Genomic DNA, 18,175 nt, shown 5'->3' with positions numbered 1-18,175 from the left:
GTTGCCTGTCAGTGAAAGTATTGTCTGCTGTAAGTGTTTTAAGGGATAAACTAGGAGACTGCACTGCAGAGTCCTCTTAATGTTGCTATTTTAAGACATACTTGCGTGAAAGGCTTGTATTATTTAGTAACTGTTTCTAGGTAGGGCAGAAAAAAATCAGAGCTCTCGTTAGTAGGCAAGCTAGATTGAGTTTGAGTCCTCATAACCTCCGTCTTGGCTCTGTGCAAAGCTCTCATCATCATAGCTATCCATGAAGAAAGAGGGATGATGAGCCTTTGCGGTACTGCTCTGTTGATGTTAATTATGATTGGAAAGCAGGTGTTACTGCAAAGCAACAAAAGGCTCACTCTGTCCTTGGGATCTTAGAATACCTTATCTATCATATTCCCAGCAGCTGCTATTCCAGGGACATGGTAAAGGAAAAATAGCCACAAAGTACAAAACATTAATTCATAATCAATTTGGTAATGTACCAAATTTGCCTCTAGGCAGGTCACTGAGTTAACACAGTTTATGGATTTTTTACATGTTTTAGTGTTAGCTAATCCTAAATATCCAGATAAGACTTTAAAGACTATATATGAGTTTCTTTGAAATTAACTATAACCAGATTACTAATTTATCAGCAAAGAAACAAGAATACACAATCTAAACAGCTAAGAGAAGTAAAATGGCTACTAGTGAACATACTTTTAAATTAATACTTGTATTAGAGACTTTTATCTTCATAGGCATTACTGCTGCAGCAGTTTCATCTTCTAGGAAATGCTGAATATTTGTGAGGGAAGATGTTAGGAATTCAGCAGTAAAATTTTCTATATGGCACTGCAGAAAGCCATTTTTTGCAGCCAGCAGAGAGTGTACTGCAGCACTTGGCCCACTTTCCCATCTCAGATTAATTTCCGATGATGACTTAATTGGTCCAGCCACAGATCTATGATCTGAACCTAGTGTAGAAGAAGAAAATAGTAGGATTAATAAAATTTTTGAGCACACAAAAGACACTGAAATAATCACTCTTTACTGAAATTATATCAACGTGTCTTGTGGTTCTATAACCACAAGACAGGGGTAGAAACAACTAGTTTTCCAAGAAATTAATCAATTTATCTCTTTTATTCAGAAAATCTCATACTTAGCATAAATCAGAATTAGCATAATGCATATTCATAAGTAATGCAAGCAATTTTCTATCACATTGTCATTCAAAGTTTTCATCTCTTAATTTAGAATTTAAAAGTAGTACAAGGAGCAATAAACTAGACACACAAAGTAGCTTATAACTGAGACTACGAAAGTATACATGCATATGTAAGAACCCACATTCCTTCTGCATGCAAAACTTGTCTCTTCCTGAGTGGTAGATCTGCCTGCACAGGAAATTCAAAACCAGGCCCTGGCAAGCTCTATTATTTTTTTTTAATTACTTAAGACTATGATTCAGGAAAGCACTGAAGTCTAACAATGTTCAAGAGAGTATTTCAGAACACATTAAGTGTTCTCCTGAACAAAGAGTTACTTGCCTGTATTGTAACTGTTGTTCTAGGATATGTGGCTCACATATGCATTCCATTTAGGCCTGTGCACATCCAGCAAACTGGAGACTGACAGCTCTCTATAGCAGTACTGTTGAGGCAGCAAAAGTACCCTACGTCTCCTTGCGGCCCCCCCCCAGATCCTACATAAGGGAAGCATCATCCCAATCTCCTCAAATCATTTGCATCAGAGTATGTGGGCACAGGACTCCAATGCAGAGGGAGAGAGGTCAGTTGTCGAATATGTGTGTAAACCACATGTTAAAGAAGTCACAGTGAAGCTAAGTAGCCTTTTCTTCTACTGCAACAGACACCTATTTCACTCAGATGACTCACAAAGAACGCTATTACAATGTGGGTTTCAGAGCCTACTTGATGGCACAATTGCTTCCCTAAAGTTTGCACCAGATCCTGAAGCAGTCCTGATGGCATAATGATGCATGGAGGTATGCACTGAGGGACCAAATGGTAGTATTTCTTATGGCTGGACATTTGCAGGGTTGCTGAGATGACCCATTCAGTGAGGGTTTGGACAAACACCTCTCCAGAAAAGGAATGTTTAATGGAGTTGTTCTTGAACTCTTTGGCCCGAGGTCCATCCTGCTCACCACAACCCTTTCTGTGGAACACTAGCCAACCACCCATGATGACAAAATGCATTCACTTATCTCAGAATACCTTAATACTAAATTATCCATATTAGGCTACTGGATTTAGGTTCAAAACAAAAGGTTTCAGGATTGTCTTTATTTATGGAAGGGGTGGGGAACCTTTTTTGAGTTGGGTGCCACTGATGCATAGAAAAGTCAATTGGGGGCCATACAAAAGCAAGAAGAAAAAGAAAAAAACAAAAGACCTATCCTCACTGATGCGCCCTCAACTAAGGTACCTATGGAGTGAGGGAGGAATGAACAAGATTCAGGGCCTCCCATAGACCAGATTAGCTCTGAGGGCCTGGAACTAGTAAATTTTGGGGGCTGCCCTAGGCTTGGAAGTGGGGCAAAAACAAGGGATTCAGTGTGCAGAATGGAACTACTGGGGAGCAGGGCCTGGAGGGAGGATGCGGGAGCATAAAGGGGGTGAGGGATCTGGGAGGGAGGAAGGGGCACTTCAGAATGGGGAGGTGTAGCAGCGGGAGGGGGGTGCATGAGGACAACATAGGTCTGGGTATGAGGGGGACAGGAATCACTTGCCCAGCTCCTTGCCCTACACTGCTCCCAGGCACCACCCTATGCTGCTCCCATTGGCCACATTCCAGCCATGGGAGCAGCAGGGAAAACCTCCTGGTGAGCACTGTCCTGCACTGCCATTCCCCCAACCGCGAGGATAGGGAGTGGCAGTGTGCGGAGCCACTCTGTCAGCCCACCAGCTGGATCTGGCCCACAAGGCTCGGAGCTTCCCTCTGCAGTGGAAACCCGGTGCTGGCACTCCAGCCTCATGGGTATGCGTGTGTGGCCATGGCACTGTAGTGCCAACACAGGCTCCCTGCTACTATGAGAGGATGAACCCCGAGCCTGAGGCCCACCTGCAAAGTGAACCATCCTTTGAGAACCACTGGTTTAATGTAACCACATATGCCATCCTGGAAGTAATCCAGGTGGAATCTGTGCTGAAACTGCCTGACCTTTCCTAGTGTCAGCAAATGAGACACAGATTCAAGCAGATAATCTAAAAGGAATGGTACTGTCCAGACAGAAGGCAAGTGCTTGCCTTATGTCCAAAGTACGCAGTACTCTTCCTCGCTACTTGAGGGCAACTTCAGGGGCAAAAAAATGTTTGGTTGCCAGGGACACCTGGAACTACTTTGAAAAAACACAGAATGAGGCCACAAGCCTACTTTTTTCTTAGAAAAAAAAACACAGGCTCTCAGAGCCTGAAGCTTACCCACAGGAGGGCAAGACTGGTGACATTCCTTATTGTCTTTCACTATGTATAGGTCAGGGGATAGTCCAGCTTTGAAAATGCTCCCAGGCTACTGTTCTTGAGAGACCTATTGCAACTCCAAGAGACTGTCCAGCTGAGATGGTCAGCCAATTAATTTCATGAGCCAGGTAAATGAACACCAATGGGAACTTTTTTTACATAAAAGTGCCAGAATTTCATCACTTTTTGACAAAGCTGTTCTAATTGTGCAAACAGAACACTGCCATTGTATTGTCAATGAATTTCTGGAGCAATGAGCCTGTGGTCTGAGGGACAAAAGCATGTCAAGGAATATCCTCAAAAGCATTCACAAAATTTGGGTTCTAAACCCACTTATGAATGCACCTCTCCTTATCCAAGAGGCATTGGTAATGAATGTCTTCATCAGGAAGCAGCAAGTCAATACCACACCTTTACCTACATATTTCTCCTATCCATCTGCCATTCTTGGGAACATGGGAGAAACACAAATCAACTTGTTCAAGGGGTATCTGTTCAATGAGATGAATGACTTTAGACATCCCTGGAGGCTGAACAAGCATGTAGGGCCTCTTAAGTATATGAGTCCCTGTGGCCTAGTAACTCTGTACCAGTGGTGGACAACCTGCAGCCCCCTGCGGGCCACATGCATCCCACTGGGGCTCCAGCTCTAGCCCACAGATCACCAGTTTCCCCTCTCCCCCTGCACCTCCAGCACACCATGGCACCAGGGCTGTGCACTTTTCACTTTTGCCCCCCCTCCCAGCATTTTCAGAGTGCCAAGAATCATCTGATGTGCGCTCCATCTCTGCTCCTCTTCCTCCCTCCCAGAGCTTGAATAGTCCCAGAATCTGATTCCCTGCGTGCTAGATCTGGGAGAGAGGAGGAAGAGCAGGGACAGAGCACAAATCAGGTGATTCGTGGCACTCCAAAAGTGCTGGGAGGGAGAAGAGGAGAAGGAAGAGCAAGACTACAGTGCTGTGGTGCCCAAGAGGTGTGTTGGGAGAGGGGGTACCGTGGGTGTAACTGGACAGAGATGCATAACCTAAAACCTGTCCTGTGCAAGAAAAGTTGAATATGTAGAACTGAATAGGGCCCAGTTAACTTGTGTGTGTGTGTGTGGAAATTAACATGGACTTCTACTTCAGCGTGCGTCTCAGATGAGGGAAAAAGACAACAATAAGTTGGATGTGACAGAGAACCTAGTGCTTGGATCTGCCTTCCACTAACACATCACCTAGGTAAGTAAGGAAGACACAAATCCCCTTTCTCCTTAACTAGGTGACCACCAATATCATGAACCTGATCAATGTGTGCAGGGCAAACCTGAAGGTGCCATCCTGAATCAAAGCCTTAATGTATAATAAAGAAAGTAACCAGTACTGAGAAAACTGAAGCAATTTAATAGCTAGAATAAAGGGCTAATTTCTGCCCCCATAACTTTGATGGGAACAGGAGTGTGTATTAATAAAGCAGAGGAGCAGTTTCTGAGTACTAGTCTCACTGTTACTTTATCTCTAGCCAATAGTGGGAAACAAACACTGAATTGAGTATTTATAATATGAAAACGACCAGAAATGTTAGATAAAATTTCAATATTTATCCATTTACTTGGAAAAGAAACAGATCATTTGCATACTTCTCTCTTTAGGCTAAGCACACTAAAAATAATTAGTACCAAAAAGAATAGTTTTAAAATCCTTTTGACTCAGCCTCTACTGATTATTAGATACCAACAACTTGCTTGCACTTGTCAGCTGAACCATGCTCAGATTCTGATCCTTATTTCAAATTCATCCTTTTCACAACAGAGGGATTATTTTTCACATTAATTTAGATCATGAGCTTTCATGGGTAAAACCCACTTCTTTTTCATCTGAAGAAGTGGGTTTTACCATGAAAGCTCATGACTTAATACACTTGTTAGCCTCTACAGTGACTCAGAACTACTTACTCGTGAGGCTATAGACTAAAGCAGCTACTCCTCTCAGACTATTAATTAAAATATTTTCCGTTGAACTTCTCCAGTTCTCTAGGCACACTCCAAGGCTACGTCTACATGAGAGGGTTCTTCCGGCAAAACCAGGCTTTTGTTGGAAAAAACGGTGGAGCTTCTACACGCAAAATGTGCTCTGTTGGGAGGTTTCCGAAAAAACCCGGCACATCTGCCTGCATTGTTGTACCTCTCCCCGTTGAGCTATAATTCCTCTCTAGACAATATTCTGTTGAGAAAAGAGCTGTATAAACGCTCTTGGGCCCCTTTTGTCATCAGCCCTCCCCACCACAGGCACAGCTCTACAGTCTGTTCCCACAGCTGCGTTTAAAGGCACGGGGAGCCCTGTAAGGCCCCTGCAGGAAGCTGGAGGCGTGGCTGCAAGCCGGCAGCATGTGCTCAACATCACGCCCCAGCAGCCACTCCCTGCACTTTAAAAAAATGGCACAAGCTGCCCAAGACCCCCCTGGCCCCTCCCAGGACACTGGAGAGGGATTTCAGGAGCCACCCTGGTCTGGCCCTGAGCTCAGGGACCTGTTAGCCCTCTGGGCTGATGAGCCAGTCCACTTGGACTGGAGTGCAAAGCGCCACAGTGCCCTGGGCTACATGTGCACCGCCGGAACCCTGGCGAAGCACGGCCACCCAACCTGCCCCCTCAAGCAAGTGCAGGAGAAGGCGAAAGAGCTCCGCCAGGGCTATGTGCGTGCCCAGGACGCACGACAGAGGTCGGGGGCAGGGACGGCCTCCTGCCCCTATTTCAACAAGCTCAACCACCTCCTCAGGGGTGATGATGGTGTACCCCACCAGGAGATAGTGGATACTGGGGAGGAGCCTCTCCCCCCACCAACAGAAATGGTGCCGCGGGACTGGGGAACCCCAGCGGATCCGGCCCTGGACCCGCCCTCCAGCTCTGAGTCCAGCCAGGGGACCCTCATCATAACCCTGGACTCGGGCCCCTCCAGTGCCACAGCAATTGGCACAGGCATCTTCATGGCACTGGCCACTGAGTACCCCATGGTTCGCACACCCCTGGGCTGGGGGTGAGGCGGGGCATGCCCTGGGGCTTGCCAGGATGGCTCAGGCAGGAACCCACACCGCGGGCCCAGCACGTGCACACATGTACACAGCAGTGCATCCCACACAGACCCAGCAAGCAGCACCTGGGCACAAGCCCCAGGGCCCTGGGGGATGGGGGGCCAGCCTGCCCCTGAGAAAGCTGGGAGCAAGACAGCCTCATGGGTGACAGCCCAACCCCAAACACACCACCGGGGACTGTAGCTCTCACCCACGGTCACAGGCAGCACTCCTCCTGGACAGTGCTGCAAGCCACACACACGTGGTGGAGCTCCAGGGAGGGGTGGGCTGCACCCAGCTCACCTACCATCCATGTGGGGACCGCTAGTCCCCTGGGCCATGGTGGGAGGGGTGGCTGCGGTCTGGCCAGTCCCCGTGATACCGCAGGGTCCCCTTATGGCAGGGCCTGCCATACAGAGGACACAGGCATACGCACCCAGGACAGCCCCATCTCACAGCCCAGGGGTGAGGTCTGCTGCTTGCAGGGAATGGGGCTTCCCGGGGTGTATTGCAGGAAGGACTCACTGTCTCCCCTTCTCGCTGCATTATCTGAGGGCTGGGCCAGCTCACCCATGCATCCGGGCAGCCCCAGGGAGGAGCCAGAACCGGCGGAACCGGGAGCAGTGCCCTGAGAGATGGCAGCCCACCACCAGCAGGGTGTGCCCATAGACAGAGGGGCTGTCGCCACCCAGAGGACGACAGCCTCCATGCCTACAAAGGCAGCAAAATGAGCTGACTGAGCAGCAGCTGCAGCAGGAAGAGGAGTGACAGTGGGGTGGGTGCAGGCCTTGGAACAGTGGCTAGCCCAGGCTGACCTCCTCCTAGACCTTGTGGAAGCGTGGTTGGCCCCAACTGCCACATCTGCAGCTCCTGCCGCTCCCCTTCCTATTACTGCTGGTGCTCCCTGTCACCCTCATGTCCTCCTCCAGGCCCTGCAGTGGGCAATGGACATGGCTGGCACCCTGTGCCCCTCCCCCCGGCTTACCCCTCTTCCCCAAGACCTTCCTGCCCTCCAAGCCCCCTGCCCCAGAACCCCCCCCCACAAAACCCAAACATACAGCAGCACCCCCATCTCCACCCCTCCCTGTGATCCCAGCCCCGAGGAGGACCCTGACAGTAGGGCGGGGGGGGGATCTTGCGGTTGACATAGTTCACAGCCCTCTATCTCCTCCTTGGAGTAAGGCCCCCTCTTCCCAGTTGAGATTGCCCCACCCCCAGTTGAGGGGCCCCCACATCCCAACCCTCCACTCATCCATCCATATGGTCAGGCACATTGCATGTTGTACATATTTCTGTCACAAATGTTTATTTTTTACCAAGTTCTATTTTGTTTTGTAAAAGGTTTTTTAAATCACCACTCCCGAGTCCCTCCCTGTTGGATGGATGTTGGGTGGGCAAAAGGAAGGGTGGTAGTGGGGAGGGGTGTGGGCCTAGAGCACTGTCCCCAGGGTGCCCTTAGGAAGGTCACTGGGGGGCACTGGCAAAGCTCCCCCCCAGGGCCTCATGGATGTGCACCCCATCCCCATGCACTTGTTGGCTGGGGGCCATGCCTGGCGGTTTGTTGGGGCTAGGGGCCTCCACCACCCACCCCTGGAGGAAGTCCTCCCACTTCCACTCCACTAAGTTGTGGAGGACACAATGGGCAGTCACGACATAGGGGACATTCTACTCCACCCACCTCCAACTGGGTTAGGAGACAATGGAACCTCCCTTTTAAGCACCCGAAGGCACACTCCACTGGGTTCCTTGCCCAGGTGAGGCGGGCGTTGAACAATTCCTGCGTGGGGTCCAGATGCCCAGGGTAGGGCCTCATCAGCCATGACAGGAGTGGGTAGGCTGCATCCCCCACCATGCACAAAGGCATTTGTGTGTCCCTGATGGCCAGCTCCCAACAGGTGAGGCAGATGCCCACCTCCATCCTCTGGAACAGGTGGCATTCTGGAACACACTGGCTTTGAGAGTCCAACCCAACCACCCGACATAAGTATCCAGGAATTGTCTGCAGTGGTCCACCAGGGCTTGTATAAACACAGAGTGATAGCCCTTCCTATTGATGTAGCATGCAGCGCTGTGTTCTGGGGCCCAGAAGGGGATATGGGTCCCATCCAGTACCCTGAAATAATTGGGGAAGCCAAGGACGTTGAAGCTGGCCAAGAGGGTGTGCACATTGGATGTGGACAAGCCTCTGAAGCGGGATTGTGTTGATGGTCTGCACCATCTATGAAGAGGGAAGACCAGACACCTCTGTGAAAGACTAGGGAGATACCGTACCTGGGTCCTGCGAGCTCCACAGCCCCTCCTTGCTCCTCCTTTACCCCCCGCTCCCCTTGCTGCAACCCCTCTTCACTCCCTCCTCTCTCCCCATGCAGGGCCTGCAGCCCGAGGGTGCCTAACCTGCACAAGTACAGCCACTACGGTGGACCTCCTGAGGCCGAATTGGTGGCCCACAGAGCGATAGCATTCAGGGGTGATTAGCTTCCACAAACCGATGGTGACCCACTTCTCAAAGGTAAAGGCAGGCTGTATGTTGGTGTCCTGTCATTGGAAGGCAGGGGTGAGCCAGGTGCACAGTTCAAGGAAGGTCTCCTTGCACATCCTGAAGTTCTGTATCCACTGCTGGCTGCCCCATGACCAGCCGGTCCCACCAATAGGAGCTAGTGGGGTTCCGCCAGACCTGCCTGAGCTCCCAAGAGGGTGGGCAGGGCTCCATGGGCATGCTCTGTGACATGCCTGTTGGGGTTGTCCCCCCACATGCGGTGGAACACACCAATCAAAATCAGAGGAAGAGCCAGGGCTTTAAGGGCATGCAGGACCAGCAGTCCTGGAAGGGCTTGCCCTCCATGCAAGCTTCACTTCCAAGTCTCCGGGCCGCTTCTGTTGACAGAGCAACTGGAGCACGTGTCCACTTTCTGTCAACAGAACAGACTGAAATATCAATCCGCCTGTACGTGCAGATGCAATTTTTCGAGAGAGGTTTCGCTGGGGAATCACTTCCAAGAGAAAATGCTCATGTAGACGTAGCCCAGCAGTTTCAAAATGAGAAACGGGAAACCATTACAGATACATTTAAAGTGATTCTCGTATGACTAACCAGAATCTAGATTTTGAATAATACTTTCCTATTTCTATTTTCATTTCTTTCCCTTACTCTCCCCAAGTATACATAACTATGCATCTGTAGAACCCTGCACAGATAGGAAATTTATATCTGCCTTGATAGCCACAAAAATGATCCACAGATCCAGACACCTGAGGATATAAAGTGGATATCCACATGTCTGCAGGGTTCTAGATACAAAATTTGTATCTCCATGTGCATCTGCAAAAATGAGCCATGGATATCTGCATGCATATCTGTGGATACAGATACCCGCTCATATAAAGCAGACATCCATGGATTTCTACGGGTCTCTGAATTTGCCAAAAAAGTTACTTTCTAAATGTTTTTCAGGTCAAACTGCTACACTTGCTTTGCAGGGTTTACACCCTCACATGCATCCTGAGCTCCATGGGATTTTCCTTTATTGCAACATACTTAGGATGTCTCTAAAGAAGAGAAGCCATGCTCTACAGAACTAGCAATCTCAAGGGAGTTGTGCATCTGATTCATGGACAGAGGCAATGAATTTAATTGAAATAAGATTCCAATGATGATCACAAGATACATTCAAGAGACACACAACATGACAGCGTTCTGTTTCTTTTCACGTACAGAGCTCCGGATATAGCAAAATATTTGGATCAACTGCAGAAGTTATTCTGGACCAGGTGGACATAGTAATTGCAAAAGCATGATTAATGTTCTGTTAACTGGCAGTGTAATGGTATAATAATCATTCACAGCTGCAACATTTAAGCATCATAATCTTATCAAGCATTTAAAAAATTATAATTGCACTTCACCCCTCTGGGTACAGAGCTAGACAGTAACCTCCCTTAAATAAGAAATTTAAAATTAACATGAGGTGTGGGTGTTGAGATGTATTTCCATAGTTTAGAATTTTTAAAGTTATTTTGAAGTATAGAATGATCTGCTGTCACTGAAGGATCATCAGATCAAGAAATATTCAAATTAAGAAAAGTTAAGAATGTGATAATAATGAAGTTACATCTTTTATAAAATATCAACAATCTAATGTGAGATATTTAATTAAAACACAAGTGAATCAGCAGAATTCAATGTAATTTATTTGGTTCCCCCTCTTCCACTTTTTTCGCCATCATGACTAGTTCTATTTTTATTTCCCTCCTGCTGATTGCTTGATAATTACGAAAAAAGGTAATTGGAATAGTGATTCTAAATGATAAAATGTTTCCTAATATAAATAGAATCAGAAGGCTTCTTTGGAATTTTAAATTTGAGAGTAATACAGATAAATTGCAATTATGTATTTAAGGGAAGGCAACCAAAAAAAAATCCCTAACTCTTTTGTAGTACAAACAAGTGTTTTCCCAACTCAAATTCAATAGCAATAGTGGAAATTAAATCTCTTGTTAATTCTTACCCACAGTTCTGTTGCAAAGATAATGTCGAATACTGATATTTCCCAACTGACTTGGTATCACCTGATTCACCTGAAGGCATACTTTTGTGTCTTCACCTTTGATGTCTATTTCGCCATTAATGCCAAAGATTTTAAAAACCACAACAGACATCTATCAACAAGATACAACTGCAATTATAAATTATTTTTTAAAAACTACAACTTTCAATTATTAGTGTGCAAATATCAACAATAAAATTCAGTACAAGAGGAAATTTGTATGAAACAAACATTCAAACAAGCATTTTGGAACTGAAGCTCCTTATTCACCCACTTACCATAGAGGTACTCAGAGACACAAGGAATAGTTATTTTTCTTTTTATGTCCTCATCCTCAACCTGATAATGAATTAATCTATGCACAATGAAAAGCAGGTGCAATTCCCTTTATAGCCCAACAATACTGATTTGGAAATGGCAAAAAGGACCATAACAACATGAGATATGCTGCCTTATTCATAACTATAGTATCTTAAGCATGTGTTTTATATTGAGCATGTGAGCAGTTTACATTTGAGTGCTGAATCAGAGAGAAATCCTGGCTAGAGACTCAAACTTGGGGACTTTGCATGCCAATTCACTATATCCATGGCAGCATCTCCTTAGCATATTCCAAAGTGCCATATTACCATAGCCCCTGCAAAAGGAGGGGCTAGTGTGGCCACAGCCTATGCTTCTGCTAGTCCGCCATTTCCTCTTATTTTATTGAATTTCAATACCTTGTTGTCAGGCAACAACATAGTCAAGAGCTTCAAAATTCCAAATGTTGGTGCCACTTTTAGAAATATAAACTAATGATTTATTATTATCATTATTTTTGTTATTATTATTAGTCAAGTTTTATAAGGGACCTTAACTCATCTTCTAAAAATAGAAAACCACAAGTTAAAATGTAATTTGCACACACTTAATTTGCAACACAGATTCTGTTTTTACACATTTATTACTTACATGCACAAATGTAGAGACTGTTACTGGAAACTGACCCAAACAGATACTTACTCAAAAGTGTATATATCGAATGATTTCTTAAGCAAAGTGTTCTTTAAAAAGGTAATTTGCATATGTTTTTTAAAGCCTCAGCAACTGTAGAGTTATATGCTGAATGTCTCCAGCAGGGAGTACAGAAGGGCAGTCTGAATGTAACTGATTTCAAAAGCATAGGAGTGGAGGGTTAGGTGTCTAGTACCCTCAGATTACTACTCTGAATTATGAGCATAATTTACTATACAAGAAACTCAGATTACCATAGCGATGAGCGTGGTATAAATGAACAACGATATAGAAAGAGGAGATGCAACCACTATGGAACTCTACCAGTGCATGGAGATTGCCTTGGGAAGGGAGATGGTCAGAAGAATGGCTTTTTCTTTTAACTACAGGGCATGGCAACACAAAGATTACAGTATATACTATGCTTTGCACATTGGGTTTTTTATATATATATATTTAAAAAACCTTCACAAAACCATGCCATATATTTAAAAAAAGAACAGCCACTTAACTGACCTTATAAGAAGACACCTCCATGCTCCGGCAAGTCTCCGAAGTGGAGGTAATGTCATCAGCATAGTATATACTGAGCATTATTTTGAAGCAGAAGTAGTTAATCTTCAACATCAGAGATCCTAAAAAGAACATAAATCTAAAATCAATTATGTATTTAAAGTCACTTTTACTTGTTATTGGAGCATTCAGAATATAACTCGACATAGCTAATGAATTTTAAATAATATTTTCAAGTTATCTTTATACAAAAAATATTTAAGTATTTTAGCACCACTTGAATGTGAGTTACTGTTTTATTCTAAACTTGCTCCTTTAATGAATTTTAATAACATTACCATTTCTTCATTAGTCTCTTGGGCACTTTCTGAAGCTGCACTGATGGCATCTGGAGATGATCCACCACAATTCTCAACTCCTGAGACTTCATTTTGCACGTTTTCTGCTGGCCTTTGGCAATCCATGGCTGTGATAGCTTCTGTATATGTATTGTCAAAAAATACAAAAAGACAATATAATGTAATCTGAATTGTTTGTGTATTAATATTAAAACATTATGTATAATAACTTATATAAAACCATTAAGAATTTTTATTTGGATAAAATATTAAAAAATAAACCTCTACAGTTAATTAAATAAATAACCCAAATAACAGGCATAATGATTTTTTTCATGCCACTGAAATAAGGTGGCAAACTTTTACGTAGCACTGACAACACAAAAGCAAATTTCTTAATTTGCCTATGTTCTTGTTGTTCTATCTATGCATATAACCTCTCACACAAACATTCTCTTTGGACAAAATCCACTCAAACCACACAGAGCCCAAGTACTCAGATTGCATGACGGTCGAGCAACTAGGCAGATGAAATCTACCCCTTCAAGCCATGCAGCCATGGTGTTGAGTGCTTGGTATAGTAGCCTGTAAGGTGGACTAACACCTGCAGCTCTTCCATCTCTTTCATACAAGATACTGGATTCCACATAAACATGTGGCCCTTTCCTGCCTAACACAATCAGTTCACTGGGGCTTCCATGACAGTATACATGGGCTACCATAGAGATATTTTACAGGGCAGACAGATGCACAAGCACCCTAATGAAGCCATTTCACAGATTTTGAGAAGGTATATCTACACTACAGAGTTATTCCAGCATATTTTATTCTGGAGTTATTATTCCAAAACAAGATATTCCAGAATAATTTATCTACACTACAGGGAAGCCCTAAAATAAGCAAAACTTATTCCAAAATAGTGTATCCACACACAACAGAGCCTATTTCAGATTAGATTCCCTGGAAGCAGCGCTTCCCAGGGCTCCATTCGTAAATACTATGTTTACACAGCAGCTTTATTTCAAAACAAACAATTTGAAATAGCGCCTATGCCCCCGCTACACTGCTCCTATTTCAAAATAGGTGCCATCCCTCCTAGAAGAAGGTTTACCAAATTCAAAATAAGGTGCCCGCTATTTCAAAATTATTTCAAAATACTGGTTGCATTGTGTAGACACTCAAAGTTCTTTCAAAATAAGTTTGTGGGGAGACATGCCCTTAGAGATGTGAGAAGGGCCCTGCTCTTGTCTTCCATAAAAGTAGTAAATTTCATTCTGTGAGGAGTTGGTTAGAGTCACTTATCTGCCAAATATGCATTGATATATTTCAAAGCCGCTAGTGTAAGTGGCTACAGTTCTTCTGTTTACAGAAATATTCAGTCAGGCTACCTTACTTTGTTACACTATACAAACATATGGGCTGAGATACTTTTCTATTCAGCTGGCAGATAGGAGTACAGAGGAAATTGACCTTTTCAGACTCTTGCTACTGCGCTTGTTACTCTTTAACATTATTTCATCAGCCTTCTCTTAGAAATTCATAATTTACAGAACACCACAGTACTACAGCTTATCTAAAACTAACAGATATTCGATGTCAGGCCAGATTTCTCCCTCAGATATATTCAGATGGCACCAGTGAAATAATCAGAAGTTGGACGTGCACCTGATAACAGAATTCAGCCAATAAGTACAAACAGCACCCTGAGCAAAGAGAGTCAAGTCTGTCCGATTAGTCACACTGCTGGTGCTAATGCCAAAGGAAGCCTCTTATCTAGCCCCACATTTTAAAACTCAAAAGAACAGGTTACTCCCCCTGTGCAGTAACTGGGGTTCTTTGTGATGTTGTCCCCGTGGGGGCTCCACCTTCAGGTGCGCCAGTGCCGCTGCACCCACAGGCTGCAGACTTCTGTATAGCAGCATTCATCTCCCCACACTGACTGCCTGCATGCGCAGGGCACAGGCATAAGACGCCCGTGATGTTAACTGTGCATGCGCAGGCAGCTGGCCCCACAGTTCTTCTCTGATCCAGAAGCCAAAGCAGGCGTCCAAAGCAGAGGGGAGGAGGGAGGATGGTGGAGCACCAACAGGGACAACATCTTGAAGAACTCAAGTGACTGCACAGGGCGAGCAACCTTTCCTCCTTCTTCAAGGGCCCCATGGGTGTTCCACCTTCAGGTGACTACAAAGCAATGTCATGGCTTGGAGGTGGGTCCTTTGGACGGTGTAGATTGGCTGATAATACAGATTAACAAATCATATTAATAGCAGCATTCAACTTTAATAGCAGCATTCAACTTCCTGAAGGGGAGCTCTAAAAAGGAGGGTGAGAAAATGTTCTCAGTGGTGTCAGATGGCAGAACAAGGAGTAATGGTCTGAAGCTGAAGAGGGAAAGGTATAGGTTAGATATTAGGAAAAACTTCTTCACCAGGCAGGTGGTGAAGCATTGGAATGTGTTGCCTAGAGAGGTGGTGGATTCTCCATCCCTTGAGGTTTTTAAGTCCCAGCTGGACAAGGTCCTGGCTGGGATGACTTAGTGGGCGTTGATCCTGCTTGAAGCAGGGGGCTGGACTAGATGACCTCCTGAGGTCCCTTCCAGCCCTGTGATCCTGTGATCGTCTGAACACAGTCTGTAAATCAGCACAGGTTTGTATGGAGTAATGCTGAGTGAAAGTGTAAAGAGATGCCCACGTCGCTGCTCTGCAAATGTCATCAGTGGACATGCCTCAGAGGAAGGCTGCAGAGGCAGCCAGTGCCCGTGTGGAACGGGCACAAATGCCACCAGAAGGTCTTTGTTAGACTTATTGTAGGCAAGTCTTATGCAGCTCGAGATCCATTTGGACAGCCTCTGCTTAGAGACAGGCATGCCACGTGATCTTTTGGCTGAGGAGATGATGAGCTGGGTTGTTTTCTGAAATGGCTGCGATCTCTGCAGGTAGAAGGCCAAAGCCTGGTAGACATTGAGGGTATGCATTGCTCTATCCCTATCATCGTTATGCAGCTTAGGAAAGAAGACGGGAAAGTACACTGGTTTGATGCAGCGGAGAGAGGTAAGTACTTTAGAGAGGAATTTATGGTGGGTGCGGAGGACCACTTTGCCTTTGTAAAAAGTCATGTATGGTGGTTCAGACATCAGTGCACTGATCTCCCCCATCTATCATGCCAAGTGATTGCCACAAGGAAAGCTACTTTCATGGACATGTACAGCAAAGAGCAGGTGGCTATCGGTTTGAACAGTTTGCTGGTTAGGGCCCTGAGGACCAAACTGAAGCCCCATGAAGGCGTCGACTCTGATCGGCAGGAAGGTGTTATGGAGGCCTTTAAGAACACACTTGACAGATGGATGGGTGAAGACAGAGTCATCTTTTATAGGTGGTTGGAAGGCAGATACGGTTTCCAGGTGGACCCTAATCATGCTGGAAAATAGATTTGTTTGCTGAAGGAGAAGTACGTAAGTGAGCATGTATGGGATCCCCATTTGTATGGGATTGCCTAAATGGGAGAGGCATCAGGCTATGAAGCATTGCCTTTTTTGTAAGTAGGTCTTCCTTGTTGCAGGATGCCTGCCGTTTTCTAGGATCGTTTGGACCTGAAGTGGACAATGCAACTCTGCATCCGTCAGCCAACCAGGAACCAAGTGTGCAGGTGAAGGTGGTCAGTGGCTGGGTGGTGAATGGACCAGTTCTGCTGCATTAGGAGTGAGGAGATGGGCAAAAGACAACATGAGGGATGTTTGGACAGTTGTAGAAATTCTAAGAACCAGGTCTGTGTGGGTCATCTGGGTGCTAGCAGTATAACCCCAGCCTGATCCCACTTTTAACATTTAGTTGTACTGGCATCAGATTGGGAAGTTGGTTTAAAACAAGTAGAGGTACGAGACAAGGAGGTCCAATATCACCAAATATCTTCATTGCACATCTGGAGAGAGCGATGGACAAGATCAAGGAAGAGGTAGAATGGATATCTGTGCATGGGAAAAGAATTAACAACTTAAGGTTTGCAGATGATATAGTTATCATTGAGGAAGATGACGAGTCTTAGACTTAGACTTAGGTCCGCCTGTGCGTCTGGGCACATTGGGCAACAAGTGTTCTCCAGAGATTTCAGTCTGATGCCACTGTTTCCGCCTCTTCCCATGTTATACCAATGTTCTTAAAGTCTTCTTTAGCCGTGCTTTGCCACGTTTTCAGTGGTCTTGCCCTCTTTCTCCTTCCTTTAGCTGGTGTCCATCACATTGCTACCTTTGGATGAAGATTATCTGAAAGATGCAGGATGTGTCCAGCAAGATGCAATCTACACTCTGCCACAACATCCTGCAGTCTCCACAGACCACATCTTCGAAGAATCTCTTCATTAGTAATGTGATCGATGTAGGTAACACCAAGGATCTTACGCAGCCATCGTTGGTGGAACACATTCAGCTTCTGTGATATTCTTGCAGTGTTTTTCCATGTTTCACTGGCATGGATTGCAGTGGACGTGACAACAGTGCTATAGAGTCGAAGCTTTGTAGCAAGGCCAATTGTTGATGCAGACCAAATTGGGCATAGTCTTTGGAACACTGCTGAGGCTTTCCCGATTCTACAGTTGACATCTGCCTCGACATCCCCATCATTGGACAGACTGCTGCCAAGACAGGTGAACCGCCAGACATCTTCTAAGGACTGACTTTCGACCACTATTTGCATGTTCGCCTGAGCTTTTCCGATCCACATCACCTTTGTTTTATTACTGTTTATCATCAACCCAACTTTATCTGCTTCTTTTTCTAAGCTTGTTGTCATGTCCTGCAAGCATTCGCCCGTTTCTGCAAGCAGCGCGATATCGTCGGCAAAGTCCAGATCCGTGAGCCGGCACTCGTTTTCCCAAGAGATACCAAAATTCGTCCTGCACATTGCTTTCGTCACAATGAAGTCCACAGCCAAAAGGAACAAGAACGGTGATAGAACACACCCTTGCTGCACACCAGAGTCAATACTGAAGAAATCGGTCATACCACTATCAGTCCTCACACAGCAACTGGAGTTTAGGTAGACATTTTGGAAGGTGTTGATGTAGCATTGCAGGATACCATAACTATATACTATGTTCCACAACGACTCTATGTACGCTGAGATGAGGAGTAGCTAGCAAAAATGGTGCAGGTGTTAAATGAAGAATGGAAGCAGTACAGACTTATTATGAACATCAATAAAACAAAAACAATGGTATTTGGAGATAAGGAAATAGGAAGAAAGGTCAGTGTCAATGGTATTGAATTAGAAAACGAAGAGAAGTTCACAT

At 45.3% G+C, this 18,175-nt stretch overlaps 1 protein-coding gene across 3 annotated transcripts in view; it reads right to left on the bottom strand.

Annotated features, from left to right (window-relative positions):
- BLTP3B (bridge-like lipid transfer protein family member 3B) overlaps positions 1-18,175 on the bottom strand; it is a 120,496-nt gene that overhangs the window by 17,166 nt on the left and 85,155 nt on the right. For all 3 annotated transcript variants that reach the window (XM_075011302.1, XM_075011308.1, XM_075011309.1), the window contains 3 exons: positions 12,893-13,032; positions 11,010-11,160; positions 691-947 (listed from right to left, as the gene is read on the bottom strand). In XM_075011302.1, the coding sequence (XP_074867403.1) occupies positions 691-947; positions 11,010-11,160; positions 12,893-13,032 (548 nt within the window). The remainder of the gene's footprint in view (positions 1-690; positions 948-11,009; positions 11,161-12,892; positions 13,033-18,175) is intronic.

The sequence above is a fragment of the Carettochelys insculpta genome, chromosome 1 (genome assembly GCF_033958435.1).
Source record: "Carettochelys insculpta isolate YL-2023 chromosome 1, ASM3395843v1, whole genome shotgun sequence".
Classification (NCBI taxonomy): domain Eukaryota; kingdom Metazoa; phylum Chordata; order Testudines; family Carettochelyidae; genus Carettochelys; species Carettochelys insculpta.
The sequence above is the reverse complement of the archived record's forward strand: the minus strand, read 5'-3'. Positions and strand labels throughout refer to the sequence as shown.